The following is a 26,838-nucleotide window of genomic DNA, read 5'->3' as shown; positions in this document are numbered from 1 at the left end:
TGAATCTTTCTCTTATACACTACGCATACTGTCCTGTTATATCATATGTAACATAATAACATTTAAGTATGACAATTACCAAAGTATCACCGAACCTATTTCCAGAGCTATTGCGCCATCAAGGCTTAGCGCAGCACAGAGCCCCTAATGTCTAAATATGCCCAAAATAGGCGAAATATAATACTTCCAAGGACGATAATATACTACTCAGTTCAAAAGTTGACTAAAAGTTCGATTAGAAAATGAACTATTGCGTCATACTTATAGTATTATTTAACTTATTATATTATATATTTAATACATATTTTAGGTATTAGGCATATAAAGAATATTATATATATCACGTATAGAATATAGAACATAAAATAATATGAAAGAGTAACAATGTGAGATATGTGGGGTGTAGCGGGCGCTAACTTCGTTGGGAATGCCGACAGTGTTTCCAACGACGGTGGCCCACCAAACCATCAGATAGGAGAAGATGGCGATCCAGAGGATACTGCCCAGAAACGTCAAGGCGAAGAATCTCTTGCGTTCCTGCAAGGAAAGAAAAATATCATATTAAGAATGACGATGGCTCGATATAGCGCGTCTGACCCTAATTGTCTCTGCCGATCGTTGCCAATAAAGACAGTTTCAATATCGCCCGCCTCCTGGATAGCTCACTGATTACGTCATCTCTGGCTTATTCTTAACCTTTGGGTACGTTCAGTAACGCTCATCAAAAACATCGCTGAGTAATCGATGCCAACATTTTGTTACTGTACGATTTTTCACGTTTCCGATTTGAAGTCATGATAGGCATCCGATGCTCATCAAAAAAACCATCTCGGCGAGAAGGTTTTTTTGATGACTTGACGTCAAACGCGTCGGTGTTAACATTTATAGCCGCCATAGGTTCGGACCGAAATACGTCATTTTAGTGACTTACTGAAACTATTGCATAGGGAACCTTTATAAATAAGAAATTTTATATCGTTACTCGGAGTAATACGGGCGGTAAATTTCGAACCGTGAATCCGTGGTGTATTGTTTGCTTCCGTGGCTTAAAATGATAATTATGCGCCATTGAAAACGGCCTCAAATGGATTCGTATGTACTTTTGGGGATATTTCACTTTCGTAGTAGTTTAACGTCTATTTTGTCGTTTAAAACCTTTTCTCCGTAAAGAGGCCATTTAATTTTATTAAAAACTAATTTAGTTATCACCGTGTCTAGAAATAAAGTATAGCCACGAATTTATTTCACCCATGAGTATTCAACTGAAAAACCAGAGGTTCCCTCTCGCGAGGGAGAATTCAAAACGTAAAACTCCTGTGGTTTCTTTTCACCGAATCTCGGACTAAAAGTGTACTCTTTTTACCCTAAAACGTTTTATTCTCCTGTTCCGGTGATGAGAATTACTCCGCCTCATAAACTATTCGCTTGTTCCGGAGTATTAGGGCTACTCTTTTTACTCCTTCTGAAAAGGAGGTGTAAAGGAGTAAATCGGATTTTGTCGTCTGCTAGCCCGAATTTATCCGCTAAAAAGTCCACAGGCAGCCATTTTGGAAAAACGTTTTTACTCCGACTCAAACTATTCGTCACAGAATCGTAGTAAAATGAAGTCATAGCCTTACTCTTGTCACCCTACTCCGAAATCCCGGAGCAAGTGAAAAGAAACCACCTACTCTATGATTGGTTGTTAAGGGACTACGAAAACCTGACGGAACCTAATTCTCCAATCCAGGGATACTATACATCGGAACCAGTCACTTCATTGGTCGCGGGTGAGGGCGCGAAAACCGTTTTTCAAGATTGACTCAAAGATAATGGTAGAGTTGAATATTCATGGGTAAAGCCCGGCCACCTGAATAAATGCCATTATATGTCGCTAGATGACTTGGGCCTAAGGTGGTACCAAGGGTATTAGCCTAACTGATTATTATTAATTTAAATTAATGGTGTAACTAATACCATTTGCTCTAAATTTTAATTATCTCGTATAATTAAATCATTGTAGGGCAAAAACGAAAGCAGGTTTCGAATATTGAGAGGTTAGCGCACTCTCGGTGCAACTGGTTTCTCAGTTTCAGGGTGGACAAAAACTCTTACCGCGCTATTTCAAATCATTTATATTGGTTTCCTACATTTCGTATTAGAAATTAAGAAAAGCAAGCTATTTGATGGTACCAATAAAATTATTTTATCTTTTTAATTATTTGTAACGATTTTCTAATATTTAAATAGTCATTACACATAAATAAATATTTTGAGATTCAATAGATGGCACATCGTACTGCACAGATGGCGCGACAAGACGTTGCGATCTTTCCCCACTATATACTCCCTTTTCCACGGCCACCAGGAGCAGACTACAATAGACCTTTCTATAAAGTAACATTGTCCTTCTTGTTTTGATGTTGCTGCACCGTCACGGGTGACGTATCGATGACTTTTTACAATGAAAAGCCCTGGACATAAGGGTAAATTCGACGAGGCACTCTGTTTTTAAGCATAAACTGAACTTAGCTTCTACGTAATGAACTACATAAAAACAAGTTCAGCAAGCGTAGCTTATTTTATAGAAAGGCCTATTCGTTGTACGGCAGAGATAATTCCGTATAGAGTTTTTTCTATAAAAAGATGGTTGTAGTATGAAAGAACTTACGGGTCTTCTGACGTCGGGTAGAGTCAACCAAAGAGGGAAGATAATTGGGGCGAGGAGGATGTAATTGACCCGCATCTTGAATGTGTCCGGCCACCGAATGTCCAGCGGTTCTTCGGCTTCTTTCTCCGCAGCTTCCTACATAGACACATTCAATGAAATCGTTGCTTATAATATGTTTTATAAGCGTATCAGTTAATCGAAATAATTACTGAGATCTAAGTGTGACTTATAAATGACGTCGTACCTTAAAAGATAAGCGCCCCTAGCGAGATAAATTTAAAACCAATTATAACTTGTACGCACTAATTAACTCGCAGGGACGCCAATCCGTGGGTTTTGGTTGGTCAGAACAATAGATAAAATAACTTCGTATATAGATAGGAAACTATGTTGTAGAGGTGACTCCAGAATTTTGTCCGACATCTGGTGGCGGCACCCGAGTAATATTATTTGGTGAAGTTCGCGCTACTCGAAGTCCGTACTGCTCTTAGCTCAGCGTAAGCCTTGGCTATAAACATTGCTTTAATGCTTCAGCTTGGATTAATAATATAAATTTAAATTTTTAATCCAAAATCCCTGGCTTCCATAAATTATGACTTATACGAGCTTAGGATAAAAAAAAGTATGATGAATTATAATTATTTAGCTTTTGTTATTAATTAAAAGTTAAGGTATGTTAAAAAAATAGTTAAATGATACTAAAATTGGCTGAATGTATGTCGCAATGCCAATTTCAAAGGCTTAAGTGAGCTATGTGTATTTAAAGTAATTTTTTCATGTACTGAAAGCAAATTTAAAATAAGCGCAAAGAAATAGCATTCAGTAAAGATTTCTAGTTTGTTTTACACGCTATTTCATGTATATTTGAAGGCATTTACCTTTATAAATAAGTTTATTAGCAAAAACTCCGACTTTAATTCCTACATACTTTCTACGCTCTTGAGAACACAGACAACTGGCGCAGTCACTAGATGTCAGGGGAATCTGCTGAAAGTCAGTTTGCCTCATTGAAGTTTCCTATCTATATACGAAGTTATTTTATCAATGGGTCAGAACGTTACCTCGCTGGTAAACTGATCAAAGTGATTCAAAAGTCAAAACCGGAAATCAAGAGGAGATCTTGACTTCTGAGATTGCGCGTTCGCTGCAAAAATGCTAAATAATGATTGACCGGATTTGTGACGAAAAGGTAGGGAAACGGAGGAGATAACTGAAATTCGTGCTGAATTTTTCAAATGATTTTGCAGCCTTTTAACTAGCACGCGAGGTTAACGGTAGATCCTGAATAGGCGCTAGCGTAAATTCTTCGTGTCTCGTTCAGCTTTGTTAAAAAGTTCCACGCTCTTCTTAATATTTTAGGCTAAATGACTCGCACATTTTTTTATTTTAGCGTGCTGGCGGGAAATGGTTAGAGCCAGTTTACGCTAAAATATCAAGACGCGCGTGGAACCTTTTAACGAGTTGAATGGTAATAAAAGCATCTGAATTGTTCGGAATTGCCATACAATATTAAAATTGAAAAACACGTACTTTTGTACTATACTCTTAGTTACTGGATACATATATTTCTAAAAATCCTAGTTATTGTTATTCTATTGGAGATTTAACTACATGTTATTGAGATGGCCAAAGTATTTGATTTTGGGTCATTTTGAGTAATATCTCTAGTATGCACTGTATTTCAACAACGCTTGCATAAATATATACCGGGTTTTTTTTTATTTGATCGCCCCAGAGATTCTGCTCAAAAAAATATATTACCTAAAAATGTGAAATTTTCAGGATGTACACTATCGGGGAAGGTCGTTGTTATTTTTAAATTTCAGCGAAATCGTGACATTTTCACAGTTTTGGATTTTTATTTTTTAACGCTAGGTGGTACACGAAAACTGTCAATAAACAAGTTGTAGAGCATACTCTAAAACATTCAATGAAATTGATTTGGTCGGAATAGGTCAATTTTTCACTGAGATATTAGGTCATGAAAAATAACAAGTTGGCCTGAGCCTTTTCACAACTAATTTAAAAAGAAACCTATGTAAATTGTATTGTTTGTATGACTGCTAAAAATGAACGGTTTTTTAAACTAATTTTATTATTGGTAATTAATTTCCGAAAGTGTCTACAAAAATGTCTAATTTTTGACCACTGAAAGTCCCAAAGCTTTTTTTGCATTTGCACTTCGTTTAAATTTAGGTTTCCTTTTAAGTATTTAAAGTGCCGAATCACCGATATTAAAATTATTATCTCAACGTACTTCTGGTGTGAAGTTTGCCTCGTTATAGCCGTGAACAGCGGTCCAAGATGGTCATCAAAACGCATGTCTAGTAAGTCAGTTATTTCAAATGTTCTATCCTGACAGTCGACCAGATCACCACATTATTATCCGTGCTGTTCGTGACTTTGAAGATGATGGTAACGCGAATCCCATATTCCGTGGACGGGGACATCATAACATTAATCACAGTCATCGCCTACTTTGTCGCCTATCCTCGAGCATATATAAGAATGACCATAGCTTTCATCTATACCGGGCTACGCCCCAATAAACACTTCACGATGGTGATAGGTGATTTAGATTGGATTTATGCAACTGGTTCAGTACCATGGCCGATGCAACTGAAAATTTCCTCCGTTTGTTCATCGTGTCCGATGAATACTCATTCTCGAGAGACGGCACGTTTAACAGACAGAACAACCACATCTGGAGTGTTGCAAATCCGCACTAGGGATTTTCTCAACACATTCATGTCCAATTTCGCTTCAACATCTGGGCTGGTTTACTAGGAGATCGCGTTATTGGACAATTTTTTCTACCGAATGAGCTTAATGCGGAGGACTACTTGGCCTTCCTACAGAATGAAGCGTTGGAACATGTACCTTTGATCGAAATCCCGCACTTTTGGTTGCAGCATGACGGTGCGCCTCCTCACCAAGTGTGGTACAATTCATTAACACAGTTCCCTAGGCGTTGGATTGGAAGGAACGGTCCAGTGCAATGGCCTCCTAGGTTCCCAGATTTGACACCGCTTGACTTTTTTTCTGCGGGGATTTGTGAAGGAGGAAGTCTATAAAACGGCAGATCTACGTCAGAGAATTATTGCAGCGTTTCGACTCATATCTCCAGCTATGGTCCGTGGTTCATTTCAAAATATGCTGTATCGCGCACGAACGTGTATAGCAGCGGATGATGGAATTATTGAGCTTCATTGAGTATAAGACTGGGTACATATATTAATTAAAAATTGTAACACTTTCGGAGTTTAGCAGTCATACAAACCAGTGGCGGCTTAAGAAGGCTGTGTCCCCGGGGCGGCGGCAGTGTTTTGTGACACCCCCCAGGACCGTGCAGAAGTTTTCACCTGTACTTCTTCCCTATAACGCCGCATGCCACGGGGGGGGGGGGGGTGAAATTTCCATAACAGAAAGAAGCTCTTTTTTCCCCTGGCTGGGCATCTACTTATTTTCTATCTCTATGATTTAGATGCTTAAATAAAGAACAAAGGAAGTAAGTGAAACAAGGCTTAATGTTGAATAGGCTATGGATCTCGATCGTAAACCTAGGAGGATTCAAGTGTACCTGGAGAAGAATTCGGGGGGCCACGGGAGAGGCTGCTCAAAGCCTCAAACCCTTGGACATAAAACTTCAACGGAGCCATCTAGTGGGGAAAATGTGAACTATGACCACGTGTTTGGTTTAGGAACTGGATAAAAAATTATATTTTTATGGCACCTAGAATCGCTACGACAGTTGTCAAAGCAGCATGACGGTGCGCCTCCTCACCAAGTGTGGTACAATTCATTAACACAGTTCCCTAGGCGTTGGATTGGAAGGAACGGTCCAGTGCAATGGCCTCCTAGGTTCCCAGATTTGACACCGCTTGACTTTTTTTCTGCGGGGATTTGTGAAGGAGGAAGTCTATAAAACGGCAGATCTACGTCAGAGAATTATTGCAGCGTTTCGACTCATATCTCCAGCTATGGTCCGTGGTTCATTTCAAAATATGCTGTATCGCGCACGAACGTGTATAGCAGCGGATGATGGAATTATTGAGCTTCATTGAGTATAAGACTGGGTACATATATTAATTAAAAATTGTAACACTTTCGGAGTTTAGCAGTCATACAAACCAGTGGCGGCTTAAGAAGGCTGTGTCCCCGGGGCGGCGGCAGTGTTTTGTGACACCCCCCAGGACCGTGCAGAAGTTTTCACCTGTCCGTCTTCTTCAAGTTCAAACGTTCTGATTTGCACCCCCCCCCTCGAGCTTCTCTGATGGCACCCCCTGCTGCCCTGGTACCCGGGGCGGACTGCCCCCCCCCGCCCCCCCTTAGGCCGCCACTGATACAAACATTACAATTTACATAGGTTTCTTTTTTAATTAGTTGTGAAAAGGCCAAGGCCACCTACTACCAACTTGCTATTTTTCATGACCCAATATCTCAGTAACCAATTGACCTATTCCGACCAAACAAATTTCATTTAAGGTTTTCGAGTATGCTCCACCTCTTGTTCATTTACTTCATTGACCGTTTTCGTGTACCACCTAGCGTTAAAAAAATAGAAATTCCAAAACTGTGAAAAAGTCACGATTTTGCTGAAATTTAAAAATAAAAACGACTTTCTTCGACAGTGTACATCCTGAAAATTTAACATTTCTAGGTAATATCGTTTTTGAGCAAAATGCCTGGGCCGATGAAATTAAAATACCCTGTAGAGAATATAACTCAGGTGGTAAAGGTGTGATTTTTTTAGGACTATACTTACATTGTTAGTATAGTAATACGTAAAACAGATATTGAGCCATTTACAATTTGGTCTTCAATTAAGACCCCTTTTTTACAAACCTACCTTTTCGCGTTTTTTTTGCAGAGTAGAGTAATTTTACTATGTAGCTTGGGCTATGGTCGAGATATTGGGCGGGTTTTTTTCTTTATGCGAAAAAGGATGGATGACGTCGTGTCACGTGAGACTGAAATCACTGACTATAAATATACACTTGGAATGTCTGCGGATCCGTTAGCACCGCGTTTCGAAACAGGCGGGGCTTAATGTCACGCGTGTTCCCAAATTGATTGGCTGGCTGCCGTCGCTAAGAAACGTCACAAGACAATGCTTATAATATAGTATATAAACCTATATTGCTCGCGACTGTATCGCGCGCTAGAAAAACCTATATTGCTCGCGACTGTATCGCACGCTAGAAAAACCTAGTATTGCTCGCGACTGCATCGCGCGCCAGAAAAACCTATATTGCTCGCGACTGTATCGCGCGCTAGAAAAACCTATATTACTCGCGACTGTATCGCGCGCTTGAAAAACCTAGTATTGCTCGTGACTGTATCGTGCGCTAGAAAAACTTAGTATTGCTCGCGACTGTATCGCACTAGAAAAACCTATATTGCTCGCGTCTGTATCGCGCACTAGAAAAACCTAGTATTGCTCGCGACTGTATCGCGCGCTAGAAAAACCTAGTATTGCTCGCGACTGTATCGCGCGCTAGAAAAACCTAGTATTGCTCGCGACTGTGTCGCGCGCTAGAAAAACCTATATTGCTCGCGACTGTATCGCGCGCTAGAAAAGCATAGTATTGCTCGCGACTGTATCGCGCTAGAAAAACCTATATTGCTCGCGAGTGTATCGCGCGCTAGAAAAACCTATATTGCTCGTGACTGTATCGCGCGCTAGAAAAACATAGTATTGCTCGCGACTGTATCGCGCTAGAAAAACCTATATTGCTCGCGAGTGTATCGCGCGCTAGAAAAACCTATATTGCTCGCGACTGTATCGCGCGCTAGAAAAACCTAGTATTGCTCGCGACTGTGTCGCGCGCTAGAAAAACCTATATTGCTCGCGACTTGTAAAAGTAAGAGACTGTAACGTAAGGGCAACATATTCTATTTTTTAATTTTTTAATATTTTATTTTATAGAAACACCTATTAAAATAAGAAATCCCGATTAGCTCTCACACTAGAGATCTTCGAGAGTTGGCCATGTTCTTCTGGAAATAGTTGATTTTATAAAATAAAAAGTGGTTGTTAAAATGTTGCTCTTACATCACAAAACCCAGCATTATTAGTATATTCTTAGCACGAGCGATTGGCAAGCGCGATAGAAAAAGCAATTCATTTCTCGCGACTGTAGCGCGCGTTCGTAGACTTGTAAAAGTAAGAGACTGTGACGTAAGAGCCACATCTAAACAAAAAGGCCACGTTACTTTATAAAAAAATCTATCGATCTAGTTCCTCGTAAAATCACGTATTTTAGATCATAGAAATAGAAAATAAGTAGAGGCCCAATGAACTCTGAGGGTTTGTTCCGGGTTGCTATCTCCCTTCGCGAGCTATGCGTTATAGGGAAGAAAATACGTGGCGCCACAAACGGCCATCTAAGAAACTAAACTCCCTTTACGGCAACCAGAATGTAAAACGTAAATTTACTATCAATCGTAATAATATATTTCTGATAGATTGGCATTGCCTACTAAATTGTCCTTGGAAAAGGATTATTGTGGTAAGTTTTCTTCGAACTGCTTCTTTTGACTATCGTTGTGTATCTGCTGATTTTTCTTAATCTTATATTTACAAATATCCTATGGGGACTTTCCAATGGCCGTTGATAGCCGGAAGATTCATTTCCTGTCCATTCAGTATGTTTCTTGATTGATTTTTCACCAATAGATAATGCTATTGAAAGTTGATGATCTGATTTGTCACTCTCATTTTTAATGTAGTTAAAACTTGGAACGATTTTGTTTATCCATTCTCGTAGAGGGTTGGGATGTGGTAAACAAAGGTGTTTTCTCAAGACATCGTATGCTTTCGGAGAATAAAAATGAACTGTCATGGCAAAGCTTCTTAGTAACCGAGGGTATTGCTGTTTTTTATTCTTCAATCCAGTTTGGTGTTAAAATTTAAAAAGTTCTATTGAAGTTGGACCAAATCTTTCGTCTAAATTCAATAAAAGCTTTCGTTTGCTCATTTCATGAAGAGTTTTTTAAAGATGAATCATCTTCAATCTCGTCCATTTCAGTAGATTCAAAATCCATCCATACTGACTACAAATTTTAAATAGCATTAATCACGGAATATTAATTATTAGGGCAACTATTTTCTTCTGTATATTCTTTATCTGAGGATGACGCTTCTAACTCGATAGTGTCGAGACCATAGAACGTTTCATATTGGACATCCGAAGACGTTTTTGGGAGTTTTAATGTTTCCGTGCAACAGTAGGTGCTAGATGTATATTATTAATCTCGAGTGTCTCCGAACTTACCAAATCATTATGTTAGCTGTAAGTCCGCTATAAAGTTGTTTTTGTATATACCGATATCACAAATATTATTAAACCCTTAAAATTGTATAATTTTCTCCGGTTTTGTTGAATCTCAAGGGAAAATCCAATTTGGAACTTCACAAGCTTCGACTATTTTCAGATTTATTTAAATTTTCATGATTACTATCATTAAATTATTATAATTAATTAAAAATTGTATGTAAAAAAAAGTCATATTTCAAACTTCAAATTTGTTTACTTTACTTGTGATAATAAAGCATATTACAAGTTGAAGAAACTACCGTAGAGCCTAAAAAGTTTGGCTTTCAAAAGCTGTAGTTAGTTTCTCACGCGTATTTCTAGTTCCTCCAGAACTGTGGTGTGGTGGCGCTACGTACTTCTTCCCTATAACGCCGCATGCCACGGGGGGGGGGGGGGGGGGGTGAAATTTCCATAACAGAAAGAAGCTCTTTTTTCCCCTGGCTGGGCATCTACTTATTTTCTATCTCTATGATTTAGATGCTTAAATAAAGAACAAAGGAAGTAAGTGAAACAAGGCTTAATGTTGAATAGGCTATGGATCTCGATCGTAAACCTAGGAGGATTCAAGTGTACCTGGAGAAGAATTCGGGGGGCCACGGGAGAGGCTGCTCAAAGCCTCAAACCCTTGGACATAAAACTTCAACGGAGCCATCTAGTGGGGAAAATGTGAACTATGACCACGTGTTTGGTTTAGGAACTGGATAAAAAATTATATTTTTATGGCACCTAGAATCGCTACGACAGTTGTCAAAGCAACAATATTTCCCCATAATTAAATTTAAAACTTAACATTCATTGCAACTTTCTTTGAAATTATATAGTTTTCGGGCTAATTTCTTCGACATGGCCTAAGCTAAAAATCGTTAAAGTAATAAATACTGTCTAGCAGACGAATGTTTTGGTAACTCCTAGGTTACTTTGAAGCTTTGTAGGTGGCGCTAAAAACGTTATGTCCAAGTATTTGACACACCAGGCAACAGCTGTAGCCGAGCCGCGAGGCATTGGTCGGGGGAATACAAATTTCTTCTCCAGGTACACTTGAATCCTCTTAGCGTAAACTATGCGCCCGTTGATTTGAGAATCATCAGGGCTACGATAGCCTTTCTTAGACCATTTCCTCTGGATGAAAATGCCTAGACATACCAAGTGTATGCGTATATAGTTTCCTGGTAGTACTCAATTTTAGAACTACGTAAATACGGCAAAACTGCCCACTAAAATAGGCCCTGCAGTAATTTCCTTGGCTGGTGACGTTTTGTGGACCAAGTCAACGCCTGTCTCATGGTTGTCTTAAGTGACTACGTAAGACGCGGAATTTAGCACCCATCCTGGCCCCAGATGCTGAAAAGGGTTCGACGTTCCTGATAGAAACGAATGCATTCATGGTGGTAGTATACTCTAGGCCCTAGAGTATACTACCACCATGAGTCTAGGCTGAAGAAGGGGAACTAACCCACCCTATGAAACGTAATTTTGAACCGTTTGTGGACTCACCGCGGCAGTTTCGCTGGCATCTTGCAGGGTGGTCCCCGAAGAGTTGTTGCCCCCGTCGTTGGGCGGCGGTTCCAAGCCGCCGGGGGAAGAGGGGTTGTCCTTGCCGTTGGGAGGGTGAAGCTGCACCTCGATGGCAGTCTCGCCAGTGTGGCTTCGAGAGAGAGATGTCTCGGACTGCGCCGTACCAGTGGCGACCCGGAGGGTGACAAGGATGAGAAGGAAGTCAAATATTGAGATTGAAATAAAAGGTAAGTCAATGAAAAATCTTCTAAATACGGTAAAGCTATCGTTATTCCAAAAAGGGTCGGCGCTGTCTTCCCAAACCGCCTCCATTTCTTACGATCCCCTCGATTCAAACTGCTTTCGTTTTGGCGAGCCAAATGTAACGTGACCATCGACACGAAACGGAAATTTCCCGGGTACCGATCCAAGGGGGAACTTTTATTAATTACTTCCCGTTTTGACGAAGCGGGTGGCGAAAGGGGGTATAATTCCGCGTCATTGGCCACCCGCGATTAGCCAGCGCCATCTATTAATAGCTAATTTTATCGTCGTTGGCAACGAGACCGCGCAAATTGGGGCCGATTTGCGAAAGTTTGGTAATAATCCTCCGATTCTGGCAATTTTTTTGCCGTTTAAGGTTTACTTTAGAATGAAAGCGACGGTCGTTACACGTCGTTGGGCTCGTTTCCGGCATAAATTCCTTCAATAATAACCGCACTTTCTAAGTCTTTTTTAATTTACAAAGTTTCGAGGGGGTGGTCAAAGAGAGGGGTTGAGTAAAAGAACGCCGCCATTGCTGGGATGGAGATTCCTCCGTCTGCCTGTTCCAAGTACGTGCGGATGACTTGTTAAAGAAACAAATATGTATACAGTGCTGGGGAAATGTTTCATCAACTCTGAATTTTTTTCGGAAAATATTGCTTTCATTGTAGATTTTTTAATCTTTACGAATGGTGAACAAGCTACAAAAGTTTACAATTTATCTTTAAAATTGAATAATTTCTAAAAAAAAATTATTAAAGTGCTATAAAATAGTTAAATACCTTCAAATTGTTAAATTATTTTAAGCAGCCGTCATTGTTTAAACCAATCAAGTTAAGTGAGCGCCGGGGTTTAGATTTGGTCGAAACTCCGTTGCTATGGTCACGCGTTTTACTCTGAATTCAATATTTTCCTTATTTCTCGACCGCAAAATTAACGTAACTAGCGTCGCCTATAAGCAAAAATCACCTAATATTTTAGGGAACATTTTGAAAAATATGGATTTAAATATTTGAAAAAGTATGTGTTCATTGTAAATGTATGTGCTTTATAAAAATATTGGTAACTTCGTGAATATTTGGGAAAAAAGGCTATGGTTTTCACCACTGGCATTAGAATTTAAGTAATTATGTAGTTAATTTTACGTGAGTTTCGCTTTCAGGCGACGCATTAGGTTCACTTATGAATATATGAAATGTCGATTTTAATTAAAAGATTTTCGTTAGTTACATCGTAAAAATTAAACTTTTCCAAAATTTAAAAATCGTGTTTTTTGATAAAACATCTACAAAAATGTAGATTTAAATTAAGTAGGTAATAAGCCTCGTTAATGAATGTATAATAAAATGAACGGGTTTAACGACTCCCAAAAACAAAATTTTCACGTATTTAGTTTTCCATATGAGGAGCGAAAACGTAAGCTGAATCTTATTTCTAAATATCGCAAAAAATTTAAAAGCTAAAATTCTTTTTACGGCCATTTTTTTTACAGAATATTGATAATAATAATAAAAAGGAACTAACATTCTTCTTAACGCAGCCCAAAAATGTTTTAAAAAGAAGGGGGAGATCAAAAAGGTTTTTCTTTTGCCTTACCGCAATATTTAATTTAAAAATTTTATATAGATTAATTTAAAAAAAGTTAATAAAATGGAGCACAGCTATGACATAAAACACGTAGCGACATGCGTTATACACAACACAGCTAAATTGCCAAAAATGGAATTCATAGCCACAAGATTTATTAATATACACCAAAAAAATTATCGTTCCAAAAAAATCGGGTTTCTTTAAAATCCCCGCATCAAAATATGACAGTATATCACTAATACGCATGCCTGTATTATAATGACGTCGTCACAAGTAGGCTAGCTATATATACCAATTACGTCACAACTAAAACCAAACACGCCGTGCCGTGCTTTCGTACGATTAAAAATGAATGATTCAACTTTTTCTCAAAAAAAAATAAAATAAAAACATTTCTTTCATCATAATTTTGAGCTTTATATAAAAGTATCGTATATGAAATGCATTTTCTTGTTTTCGTGAAAGTACGATTATCATCGGAGAGTGTACGGCGATATTCAGAAGCGTTTCATTTTCTTTAAAAGTTACTTTTTAGCTTTCAAACTATTTAAACTATATATTCAACAAGCTAGCTTTCATTTGAGCTCAATTTTCGTTTCCATCACTTAAAAGTATGCTATTAACGGTAGTAGAAACAAAATCTAAAAATCGTCCGCTAACCCACTACGACTTGTTTTTAACGTAAGCAGCGCCATTTATCCCTAGCTTTTCTTAAAACCGGTGGCAGAAATGTGAAATTCATTGATCCGGCATTAGTATGGAATGAACTTCCATTATGGATCAACCATTTAGGCTATTTTCTTCAATAAAAACCTCCGGCTCGTCTATTTGGCAAGAAATGGTGGGTTATCTTGCAAGATTGCAAAGAATTACTACTTCTTGCTCTGCTTTTTAAAAAAAAGTTATTGCTAGCATGGAAGAAGAAGCCTGAACAGACAACTGTTTTTAATTGCTTCTTATAAAAGGTTTTTTTGAACTACGGAAGGTATAGATTAAATAATACCAGGTTTCTTTCAAAGGTTGCCGATAAATTGCCGAAAAATGTAGAGGTAAAGGTCGATCGACTAATCCTAGCTATTACAACCATGTTCTAGATCTCATCCGATAGTGCCATAGATACTCGGATAGCCGATTTGATAAATTAAAAAAAAAAACATTTATCACGGATAGATATTGATCCGAATTTCAAAGTAAAAAAGGAAATCTGATCTGCGCGTATGATGACGTCAAAACCCGAATCTGTTATCGTCGGATCACAAATCAGATTGATCCGATTTTGTTTTAATCACTAACTGCCAGAATTCTTGCCGACTTTAAGTACCCGTCAGGGATGTGACGTAAATTGCGTGACGTCTGCGACGTCTGTCTCGCGTTCTATCTTCTCGCGTGAAACAAGGTTTCATCGATTTTTTTAGGCAGATGTTATAAAGAGCCTACTTTTGGGTGATTGGGTTACGTATGGTATTTCTATCACAAAAATTCGATCAAAATAAACATTAAGCCTTGGCTACATTTACAACGCGAGTTAGTTTCTTCTAGGGTACGATGAAGGAAAGGCAATGTTCTGAATATCTGTAGACTCTTTGATATAATCGTTTTAATTTTAAAGACAGGAGAAAACGCTTCGATAAAACCTGAGAAAGAAACAACGGTTTATTTCGCCAAAAACACATTCTCCTTTCTTTTTAAATTAACATTAAAAACCTCGAGTGGTATTCGTACATTTTTCTCCACTCTTGATTGAGGACGGGAGCAGATCTCCCTTCGGATTTAATAGGGGAATTTCCATTATTTTTATACGCTCAATAATAGGATTTATCTTTACGGTGAGTGTTATTCATTCTAGTTTGATTTTTAATCAAGAGTGAACAAAAAATAGACCGATACAAATTTGTCATGGGAGAAGATCCTGTCACATGGATAACGCCATTAGAGGACGATTGTTAAATACCCGAAGTCTTACCAGATGGCGCCGGCATTCTCAAACGTAGGAATTTTAAGTTACGAACAAATCGCAAAAAGTATTATTTAAATCTGGTTTCTTTTAATGGTATTTTTCCAGAATTGGAAATCTTTTTTATGGTTTCTACATAAAACATCGCTTAGAAGTTTTATTTTCTAATAAATGTAAGTATTTATTCTCACCCGCAAATATAGTTTAAATTGGTGCCATCTATGATATATAAAAGTGTTAAAATTTGACCCGTAAAGATTTCCCTCTCAAACTGGTATTTCCGTATGTGGCTTTTTTGCCTGTTCCGCGATTTCAGAATAGACTAAGAAGGTTAGATATATTACGTTGGCGCCGTCTAATATAAATTAAAGTATTAAAATCGAGCCTTCAATGGCTTCCCTGTAAATGTTTGTTTCCCTGTAGATAATTTGTAAATCGGTCTATTATCAATGGATGGAGAGAGAAGAGAGAGAGAGAGAGAGAGAGAAAAATAGCGTCGTGCTCTATATGTAAATCGGAATAACTTCCGGTATTACCGATTTGTACTAATATCTACAATGTGAAGGTGGTATTAGTGTTGAATATTTTTAGGTGGAGAGGATGTGTAATTAAAGAGAAGAGTCCAGAGATAGAGGGGTAATTGGTAAGGGGTAATTGTGGGTCGGGCGGTCGTATAGTTTACCCAGGCGGGACTTCTCCTCTCCATACGATAGGTGTTCTGACTGTTAAGGTCATACACGACCAAGGAATCCTTTTTGCTGAAAGCCACGGATTTCTCGTGTCCACCTTGCAGGGCCGCCGTGGAGCCGCCTGAGATGGGCGACGACGAGCTGGCGTCGCTGACTCTGCTTCTCAGATCTTCCGCGCTGTCGCCATATTGTCGTTCCCTCAGGGATGACGCTTCCTAATTTTTAGCATTCACCCAAACATTTGATTCACTCACATTCGGGTTTTACGGTACATTACATTTCATTTCAGTTTGTTTTCAAATAATATTTTTGGTGTGAGGGGCCACATTTGGAAAATTAATAATATATGTAACACTCAATCTATCGGCGGGGGTTCACGTATAAATCAAATCTTGGATATTTTTTGGGGACGGTTTTTTAAAGGGGTGGTAAATTGAATTTGCTCAAAGGGCCACACCAGCGTTTAAATACGAGTAAAAATCGAATAGCTAATCCCATTTTGTACCACGTGGGTAGCGGATCCGCTCTGTATTCCGGGATTTTTCTAGCCATATTTCCGGAACTCGCGAAATACAAACGCTGGTTTGGCCCTTTAAATATGTGGAATATTCCGTCCCTTTAAACACCCATTGATATCAGAAGGTTTTGTCTTTCAAAAGTATCCACAAATAAGAAAGTTTGAAACGATTTTCAATGTGTAATTCACAAATATTTTCAGCGTACCATTACTTTTATTATTATTATTATTATTAAATATCGTATGAAATGGAGGGCATTAACTTTGAGATCCAATCACTTCTGATATCCATAGTTTGAATCCACTCGTTGTTAGGGTTGTATACGAAACGCAACACTTTACTTCCCCGTTGTATGATAAATTCCACGCTTTCAACGATTCCCGAAACTCGTTTAAAGTTTTCAGTTAATGTCTCGTCGCGCGGGGGTTATTATGGAAATCAGTGACTATTAACGCGTCGCTTTGAAGAAACTTTTACGATCTTCCAAAATTATGGCGTTGTGTTTTATATCTATACATATTTACATCCGTAATCGCGGCTTAAAATTTTTCACATTTTTGGAACAAAGTGTTACGTACGTAATTTTACCATAACTTGAAAAAATTAACTAGCAAAACATTTTACGTTTTAAATTTTAGTTTGAAGGAGATAATATTTGCTAGCTAATATCGTCCCCAAATAATCGGGGAAAACAACAAAGAAATACTTTCGGTGAATGGAACTTATACCTAGTTTTCATTAACAGGCTTAGCGTCAACATTTATTCAGTGGGAACGCGACTTTCGTTGAAAATAATCGAAGATAACTGACAGAAATAATATAGACTTCGTTTCTCGTCAAAACGTGGCCACCGCCATTGCCGCCATTTTCTCTGACTATGTCCGCTTTTTTCCATCACCTAGCAGCAATTGTAGGTGGTCATTTTGGGACATTTCTCGCAGTTGCTACAGCCACGCTGCTACAGCAGCTGCTGTTTCTGCTAGACTGCTTTCACCCTTTTGAGTACGAAGGGCCGATATGGTTTTGCCTGATTTTAAACAGGTAAATATTAAAGCAAAAATTTACTCATTTGCCGGTTAAAGTTTTAAACAAACCATTGTATACAGTGAAATAATGATATATTATCTTCGAAATATTTTTATCTTTTAAAATATACTCTATACTTTAGCCTTGGACTAATGAGTACAGGGACGGACTCTCTTAAAACGTAAAACGCGCTTCTTCCGATCGCCCTCTCGACTAAAAAATGCGTAACTCGATGTGCGCATGCGTGAAGGATCACAAGGATCGACCACGTTTAAAAAATGTTACTGTTTTTTTTAAAAATGGCCACTCCTTCGCACCAGCGCAGTTGCGTAGAAACATTATTTCCTATAGAGGGATAACGAATACAGTGGGCTAAAGAAATTAAATGGCTCCCTATATTTGCTCCAAATGGCTGCGCCCGCATTTTGTCGCGAAATAAAGTTAATACACTTAGGGGATTTAAACTGTCCCGTTCACACTGAACTAAGTTGACTAGGTAGATAAATGAAAACTATGTATATATAATCAAGTTCTATTATGCGAATACCAAATAAAGACGACTCCGATCGGGCGGGTGAGAGTGATTTGGGACCCGTGCCATGCAATGATATCATCATACCAGTGTCGATCTCCAAAGGATCATAAATCAGAGGAGGGGGGACATCACAGTGGAAATCAGTGCATTTTAGTTCAATTAATTTTTAATCCTACAATAACCACCGTCCCATTTGCCATTCTATCGTAACCCCCCAAAAATAACTCCATATTATACATGTATAGTGAAAGTCGTAGACGTATAGTTTTATTAATAGTAATCTAATTAATATTAAAATATTTTATTCAGGTGGAGAAGGTACTACAGTCATTGCCTTCATCTTTCCAGTGCCACTCTTGAAACTAATTTTCACGTAAAGACTACATTTTAAGAGTTAAAAATAATTTTGAAAATTTTAAATTTATTGGTTAATGGGCTATAATTGGAAGTTTGTAATATATCCACGGAGAAGTATCCATTTAGAAATTTAGACCAAGAACCAATTTGCGCAAGGAAGAACTTGGGACTGCAGCTTAAAGCTCCGGTGTTACGTTGTTATTCCGCCCGACCCGCCCCATTTCAGCGACCCATCTTCATTTTAGGTCTTGAGCGCCCTCTCTTAAAAGGAATACGAAATATTTTCATAAGTATTATTATATTTATTATTATAAATATATTTTTATAAATACCTTATATTTTGTAATATGAATATATATCATATTAATTTCATATCATTTATATTATTTTGATTTAAATTTATATATATTAATGGCTTTAAAAGTCGCTTGATGACATAGGCCTAAGGTGGTGTCTTAGATATTAGGGTGGTGTCTTAGATATTAGGGTGGTGTCTTAGATATTAGGGTAGGGTGGTGTCTTAGATATTAGGGTGGTGTCTTAGATATTAGGGTGGTGTCTTAGATATTAGGGTAGGGTGGTGTCTTAGATATTAGGGTGGTGTCTTAGATATTAGGGTAGGGTGGTGTCTTAGATATTAATTTCATATCATTTATATTATTTTGATTTAAATTTATATATATTAATGGCTTTAAAAGTCGCTTGATGACATAGGCCTAAGGTGGTGTCTTAGATATTAGGGTGGTGTCTTAGATATTAGGGTGGTGTCTTAGATATTAGGGTAGGGTGGTGTCTTAGATATTAGGGTGGTGTCTTAGATATTAGGGTGGTGTCTTAGATATTAGGGTAGGGTGGTGTCTTAGATATTAGGGTGGTGTCTTAGATATTAGGGTGGTGTCTTAGATATTAGGGTAGGGTGGTGTCTTAGATATTAGGGTGGTGTCTTAGATATTAGGGTAGGGTGGTGTCTTAGATATTAGGGTGGGGTGGTGTCTTAGATATTGGGGTGGTGTCTTAGATATTGGGGTGGTGTCGTAGATATTAGGGTGGGGTGGTGTCTTAGATATTAGGGTGGGGTGGTGTCTTAGATATTAGGGTGGGGTGGTGTCTTAGATATTGGGGTGGTGTCCTAGATATTAGGGTGGGGTCTTAGATATTAGGGTGGGGTCCTAGATATTAGGGTGGGGTCTTAGATATTAGGGTGGGGTCTTAGATATTAGGGTGGGGTCTTAGATATTAGGGTGGGGTGGTGTCTTAGATATTAGGGTGGGGTGGTGTCTTAGATATTAGGGTGGGGTGGTGTCTTAGATATTAGGGTGGGGTCTTAGATATTAGGGTGGGGTCTTAGATATTAGGGTGGGGTCTTAGATATTAGGGTAGGGTGGGGTCTTAGATATTAGGGTGGGGTCTTAGATATTAGGGTGGGGTCTTAGATATTAGGGTGGGGTCTTAGATATTAGGGTGGGGTCTTAGATATTAGGGTGGGGTCTTAGATATTAGGGTGGGGTCTTAGATATTAGGGTAGGGTGGGGTCTTAGATATTAGGGTGGGGTGGGGTCTTAGATATTAGGGTGGGGTCTTAGATATTAGGGTGGGGTCTTAGATATTAGGGTGGGGTCTTAGATATTAGGGTGGGGTCTTAGATATTAGGGTGGGGTCTTAGATATTAGGGTAAGGTGGGGTCTTAGATATTAGGGTGGGGTCTTAGATATTAGGGTGGGGTCTTAGATATTAGGGTGGGGTCTTAGATATTAGGGTGGGGTCTTAGATATTAGGGTGGGGTCTTAGATATTAGGGTGGGGTCTTAGATATTAGGGTGGGGTCTTAGATATTAGGGTGGGGTCTTAGATATTAGGGTGGGGTCTTAGATATTAGGGTGGGGTCTTAGATATTAGGGTGGGGTCTTAGATATTAGGGTGGGGTCTTAGATATTAGGGTGGGGTCTTAGATATTAGGGTGGGGTCTTAGATATTAGGGTGGGGTCTTAGATATTAGGGTGGGGTGGCGGAGTGGTTAGCGCTTTCGCCTCGCAGCAAGAGAAGCCGGGTTCGATCCCAGCTTGTGGAACTGGGTGAAAAATCGGAACTACTCCTTCTGCGTTGAGTTTGCAAGTTCTCTCCCCACAGGTTTAAGAGGTTTTCCCTAGAGTTCTTCGGTTTCCCTTTCCCATAAAAACTTGTAGAGGTTAACGGTAATAGTTAGTGTAGGGAGCTGTTGGCTCGCGTGGCTTGAAGGGCTTGCCACCACCCTCCTACACGTTGTAACCCAGCCACCTGTTTAAAGGCATAATAAGTCGCTAGATGACTTGGGCCTAAAGGTGGTGCCAAGGGTATTAGCCTAGCTGATTATTAGTATTGTATTAGTATTAACATTTTAATCATTAATAATGAGTAGCATAAAAAATTTACCTATTTTTGACTAAACATTCTCGATACAGTATTTTCCAAAAGTAGTTAGAAATTGGAAAAAATTGGTATTTGCTAATATTGCCATTATAAATACTTTCGATTTCGGTCAATAGATGGTGGCATCGGTATCTAAAAATAAAACAATTGGTAGAAAATGAAAACTGGGCCGGTTCCAAGTTCTCCTTTACGTAAGTTGCTTCTGGTATAAACCAATTAAATGAAACATATACCTTCACAGACTCGATTGTGCACGAATTTCCCACCCAATCGCGGATGTATACACCGCATCACAGTTACTTCGCTTAACTATGTGAAATGTAAAAATTACACTGCGTAGGGATGTGTACCTATTTATAAGTCATATTTTAGAAACTCGCTATCTGGTGCTTTTCACTCAGACTATTTTTTAGTCCAAAACGTATTTTAAGAAAACCAGCGTAAGCTTGCGAAGATACATGATTTAAACGAATAGCATGAGCGGAATAGGAAGATTGATACTTTTCTCGTATTATTTACTTCTGTTAGAAAAAAGGCCCAAGGCGTAACGCAATTCAAGATAAAGCATCCGGTTTTGCAGATATTTTACTTTTTAGGAGGCTGGATGGCGCCCATGAGTCAGACCTATATTATATCACTGTTTTACCTTATTTAAAACTAATTTTTGCTTAGTTAAATAGCGTAATCGTAGCCATAGTTCAAAATATATATTCGTCAAGAACAGTGGTGTAGCGAGGATATTTGGCGCCCGTGGCAAAACCCTCAAATTGCCCCCCCCCCCTCCCCGTTGCCTCTGGAAAACCACATTAATTTTTTTATTTAAAAAGTGTACTTTTCAAGTTTCAATGTAAATGAGTTTAACATTTAATCCAACAAATCCATTTTACATGTAATACCCTAGCCATCGGTGCCCGGGGCCTTTGCCCCCCCCCCCTCGCTACGCCTCTGGTTAAGAAAAAATTAATATTTTTATGTTAAAAAAGTAAATTAAATTAGTTTAATACAATTTAATTTAATTAATTAAAAGAAGTTAATTTCATGATTAACAGGTTTGACCCTTATTCGCCAGTGAGCGAGAACAGGTGTAAGTTTAGAGGTAGCGTTTTTCACGAGGTTCCATTTATCAATAAAAGAGGGCGTTCCTCGACGCGGGGACGGACGTTTCTACAACGGGTATAGCCTCCTAAAAAGTAGAATCACTATGCTTGAGCATTCTACTAAAAATCATAAGCTTTTTTCTATGCGTATATGGTAAATCAAAGTCGTGGAACTGGAATTAGAAAACCCAATTTATTGTACCATACCTCCTTAAGCCTGTAAATGTTCAAATCGGACCGCAGCTTCTGGTCGCTCGCTTCACCTTAAACACCGCTGTACGGCGGAGAGGGATACTTTTACAGGCGTCTGACCTATTTTTGGCCAACCGCTCTATTTCTAAAATGTTATAGTTCATTCCCTCAAAGGTGCTATTAGTAACGCGTGTATACGACTCTCACTAATACGTATAGAAAAATAATTTCTGCCGCGAATATAGCGTGAGTGCTTCGATTGTTAATTAGTGTAAAGTAGCTTTCGGCCGAAGAGAGTGAAGCTGTATTGCGTGAATCGAAAAATATCGTACATTGTGAAAACATATATAAGCTCTACGAAGTAATAAATAGGGGTACCTTGATCATAATATACGGCTTATATATTAATCTCAACATAAGTAACGCAATAACCGTAAGTATGTATGACACTAGTGACCTTGTCCATGCATTTTTTTTATCTTACTACCTCCTTCTTCTCCACTAATAAATTAGTAAAAGGATTAGCAACAACATAATCCATAAATTTAGTAATATTCTTTTTCTATTGATCAGCCAAATTAAAATTTAGCCAATCCGATAATACTCGGAAAATTATGAACTCAACGCAAAATGATTTTTTAAACATAAATTCTGCAAAAAAATTACTTCTAGAGAAGAGCTGAGTGTTTTTAATAATAAATTTTACGTTCCAATTCAATAATTCATCATTGTTTTGCCAATGTAAGCGATAGTTTAGTAATTTGATAGCGATTTATATTTCGCTAAGCTTTAACTTAATGCGCTAACAAGCGAGTATATTTTTAACGTCACTGAGAAGAAAAGTGTCATATTGATGTTTATTATGTTACTTATACTTTAAATTGAGGGCTAGCTACGTTTAAATTATCCTTTATTCACGGATACGTACAGTAAGTGATTATATAAATACAATATAATTTGTGTGAAAATTGTAAAGAATGATGATCGTTGTAATTGCTGTTATAAGAAATATTGACGAAATGAAACAAATACGTGTAACTCGTAAGAAGTGTGCTCTCGTGTTTGGGGCTTTGTTTTTCGATTTAATTACGATACAAGAGGTTTGAATTATGATAGTTTTTGCGTGTTGACTTAATAAAAGGGTGTTAAAGAAAATATTCAGTTTAGAAATTTAGTCTCCCGATAATTATAGCACGAAACTGACCCAAAATGTTTCTTATTTAATTTGTTTGTGCCAAAAAGAAAAAAGGGTGCCACACACACTTTTGATTGTTTTGTGACTTTCGAGTGTTGCTCCCGAAGACCAAGCCCAGGCCGCGGGGCACTTCAAAGCAAACTCTACGCCGTATTTGTTGGGCAACTCGTCGGACAACATTTGTCTTACAATTTATCTTGAGTCTTGGTTGGAAAACTTTCGTCATTACAGCTTCGAATATTTTATTGGTCAATGAAGCTATTTTTGTCTTTGAAACGTGGCGCCATCTCTATATTTTAATTTCATCTGCTTGAACGGGATTTAGAGTACGCTAAATATGTTTACCAAGCAAGGTAGTTGGATCGGCTTGTTCAAGAGAAATAATTCATTGCCTAATTTCTCGATACAACCACTCCATGTAGCGGGTAGCTTTAAAACTTAAAATGATTTCTATCGTAAGCGATATTATCGGTTGCGGCGGGTTAAGAAATTCAACGTGACAAAAGATTGCGGACGAGTTGCGCGACAAAATTCGCGTTGTGGAAAAATAACCTTTGTTATTTATAAGAGCGTAATATCGCGTCTTAATATTTCAGTCGTTTCAGGAGCTGCGCAACGCTTCCCTATCGAGTGGAGACGTTGGTCGTCCATGGCAAGGTTTCTCTCAAAAACAGCGTTATCTGATGAGCATGTTTTTGAAATTCCTAGGTGCGTAATGACGTCAACGTGAAACCCGCTCTCTGACCAGATGGATAGAGGAAGTTTTACAGCCCCCGCGAAACGATCACATTTTTATTTTTTAAATAGCGGGTTGATAGTCTTCGGGTTCGTTGAAACGATTAAGACAGTAACGATCTTTCTTTAACGACCATTTTGTAGAGGGTGTAGCGATAAAACAGGGAGAAAAATCCCGCTACTTATAGCCAGCCATTATCCTTCCGAATCGATAATTCTTCATCTTTCATTGATTTTTTGTGCAAAAGACTCTTTTCTTATTTCGTTTCAACGACTGACCTCGAAGCTTTCAAAATAAACGAGAAAGGGCTTTTCATTTTAAGCCTCTGTTATAGTTAAAGGGGCTCGTATTTGTTTATTATTCATTTGAAAGGGAATATAAATGCTAGTATTTTTGTCATCCAACGAGAGGTTCTAATATTGGCCACTCCCTCCCTCCCTCCCTCCCTCCTATGGTGTTTGACACTTTCGGCGCTGCTTAGTAGAGCAGTCAGTGGTGGATTAACCGACAGGATGAGTAAGCTTTAGCTTAGGAGCTAAAGCGAGGTCACGGTAGTTCTTATAAAGCTCAAACCTTGGGGCCCGGGTAGTAGTTAAACCACCACTATTAGTGATTTGTTGCTGCGGTAATCCCTAAAATTGGTTGATATTCCCTAAAGGGACTCTAACCAATTCGAGGGATTTCTCTGAACGGCCAATATCGGAATCTTTTGGGGGTCGACAGAAATACTAGACGTAACTAGAGGTTATATTCGCTTTAAAATGTAAAAAGAAAAATAAGTAAAAGTGTCTATGGAATGAAAGTAAAGAAGGGTTCAATTGGATGTGTTAGTGAAATAAGTCGTGTGTAATCTCTTACCCGTATACTGGGCATGGTGTCCACTCTGGTCATTTCGACTTCGTTGGGCGGTCCGGCGGAAGGAAGTACTCCTCCGGCGGCCGTGGGGGAGAGAGCGGTGAATGGCGAGGAGAAGCCGGGGGTTCTGAGCAGGCTACCGTTGCCCGAGGCTTCCCTCGGAGGCGCGTTGACCGTCAGGCCGGCCGTCATGGGCGAAGGCTTCTCGCTGACCGGTAGCGAGCCTGGCATGACCAGCAGGGTATTGGGCGCCGGCATGTGGTCCAGGGACGTCGTCTGTAAGATCCCTCCCGGGCAATTGCACTGGGCGCTGCAGGCCGGACAGGTGGCGCAAGCGGCGCACCTGCCGTCCGTAGTACGCAGGGCCTCCCCGTCTGTCATCTACCCGGAAACGATCAAGGCGAACCAGAATTAGCAGCGGCTTCATTAGGAGACAGTGACGACAGGATCTTTTACGCGGAGGTCGGTGCGCTCCCCGTTTTTGGACAATTCGTTTGCTAGTTTCGGGTCCGTTGAAAAATCTAACTATACTGTTTCGCGGCATCTATGCTGGTAACCCCAAACTACGTTGTATAAAATAATTTTAATGTAAAATAAATTGTTTTATCTTTCTAATCTAGAGCTAGAAAATTTATGTCTAGTGGAAACTCGGAACCACTTTCCCTGCTGGCTTAACTTTGTATTGTTTCGTTTTCTTAATTATTTCTAATATTATCTATACATAAATTATATAATGTATTAAAATTCTTAGCCCCACTCGCGGTCGTTAGGTGGTGCGACGAGAAACGGTGATAGTTCTCCTTTCTATATATTCCCTTTCCCCCATCAGAAACAGACTACGATTGGGACGAACGGGTTTCAATAGAGTGTTGTCGTCTGAAACCCTGCGACGTCACCATTGTAATTTGCCTATTGATAAAAAACGGTAACTGTCATGGCGGCCACTATTAACACTACAGCTGTGACGTTACAAGTTTTCAAAATCGTATCAGACGACAACACTCTATACGTATTCATACGGCAGAGCTTACGCGCTGACCTCTCGATAAAAGATCCTGGTAGCGCGACGCGTGATGCGCTATTTACCTCTATCCCATTGTTGAGGTGTTGCTGGAGGTGTCTTTGGACGTGCTGGTGGGACACGACGGTCCCGTTGGCTTTGGTGGCGTCCAGCAAAACCCTGAGGGAAGCGATCGCGTGCAGTTGGGAGGCCTTTTCGTCCAGCTTCCCTTCGTGCAAAGGGTCGATGGTGTGGATCATCAGTTGAAGGAGCCCGTGCCGAAACTTACTACCGGCATGAAGAATTGGGGTGCTCATCCGTCGACGAGCCAACTGCGAAGAAAACAAAATTGGATTACCCATTTCGGGCATATACCCAAACAAATCTCTTAAAAATTGCCGATTCGTCTTCGATAGACCCTTCTATAAATTGCCATCTAAAACTTTCAAACCCTCATCAACACTATATTAGGCGTATGTTTGGCCCTTTTTTCAGCGTTTTCTATATCATTTGGTTGATATTTGACTGTATACGATGGTTTGTCATCCCATGAAAGAGTAAGCTTTTATCTACACGTAACTAATCATCAAGGTTGGGCGGGGAAGTGAGATAATTATATTATCTCTCTTTCCCTGCCTCCCTGGTTCAAGCGCAATCCATCCAAACCCTTGCCTCTTCATACTCAAGAGGGGGAAAGCACTCTCAAAGGAATGGCCTATAAATGTCAATCAATTTCAACTTAAGAAATATAAATTTTTGTCGCTCATTTTAAAGATTTGCTACGTATTTCATCGTGTTATTAGCCTTAATTGAGAGTTCGTGAGAGTTTCGGCGACAAAAATTAAGAAAATAAGAAGTATATAAGCAAAAGCCTATCATAAGGTCCCCATAAGGTCTATCATAGGGGCCCATGATAACGGCGTTGTCCTAGAGAGAAGAAAATTAAGATACGACGATAGGGC

The 26,838-nt window shown here is 39.1% G+C and overlaps 1 protein-coding gene across 3 annotated transcripts in view; it reads right to left on the bottom strand.

Moving 5' to 3' along the window:
• Nckx30C (solute carrier family 24 member Nckx30C) overlaps positions 1 to 26,838 on the bottom strand; it is an 87,378-nt gene that overhangs the window by 4,025 nt on the left and 56,515 nt on the right. Inside the window, exons 5-10 of one of the 3 annotated variants that reach the window (XM_090179976.1) lie at positions 25,963 to 26,208; positions 24,880 to 25,257; positions 15,954 to 16,175; positions 11,464 to 11,637; positions 2,651 to 2,785; positions 418 to 537 (exon numbers count right to left, since the gene is read on the bottom strand). In XM_090179976.1, the coding sequence (XP_090036102.1) occupies positions 418 to 537; positions 2,651 to 2,785; positions 11,464 to 11,637; positions 15,954 to 16,175; positions 24,880 to 25,257; positions 25,963 to 26,208 (1,275 nt within the window). The remainder of the gene's footprint in view (positions 1 to 417; positions 538 to 2,650; positions 2,786 to 11,463; positions 11,638 to 15,953; positions 16,176 to 24,879; positions 25,258 to 25,962; positions 26,209 to 26,838) is intronic. The other 2 variants (XM_090179977.1, XM_090179979.1) reach the window with 2 other exon arrangements.

This window comes from Leiobunum rupestre, chromosome 6, assembly GCF_980474605.1.
Source record: "Leiobunum rupestre chromosome 6, qqLeiRupe1.1.hap1, whole genome shotgun sequence".
Classification (NCBI taxonomy): domain Eukaryota; kingdom Metazoa; phylum Arthropoda; class Arachnida; order Opiliones; family Sclerosomatidae; genus Leiobunum; species Leiobunum rupestre.
This window is presented reverse-complemented; position numbering and strand designations above follow the sequence as displayed.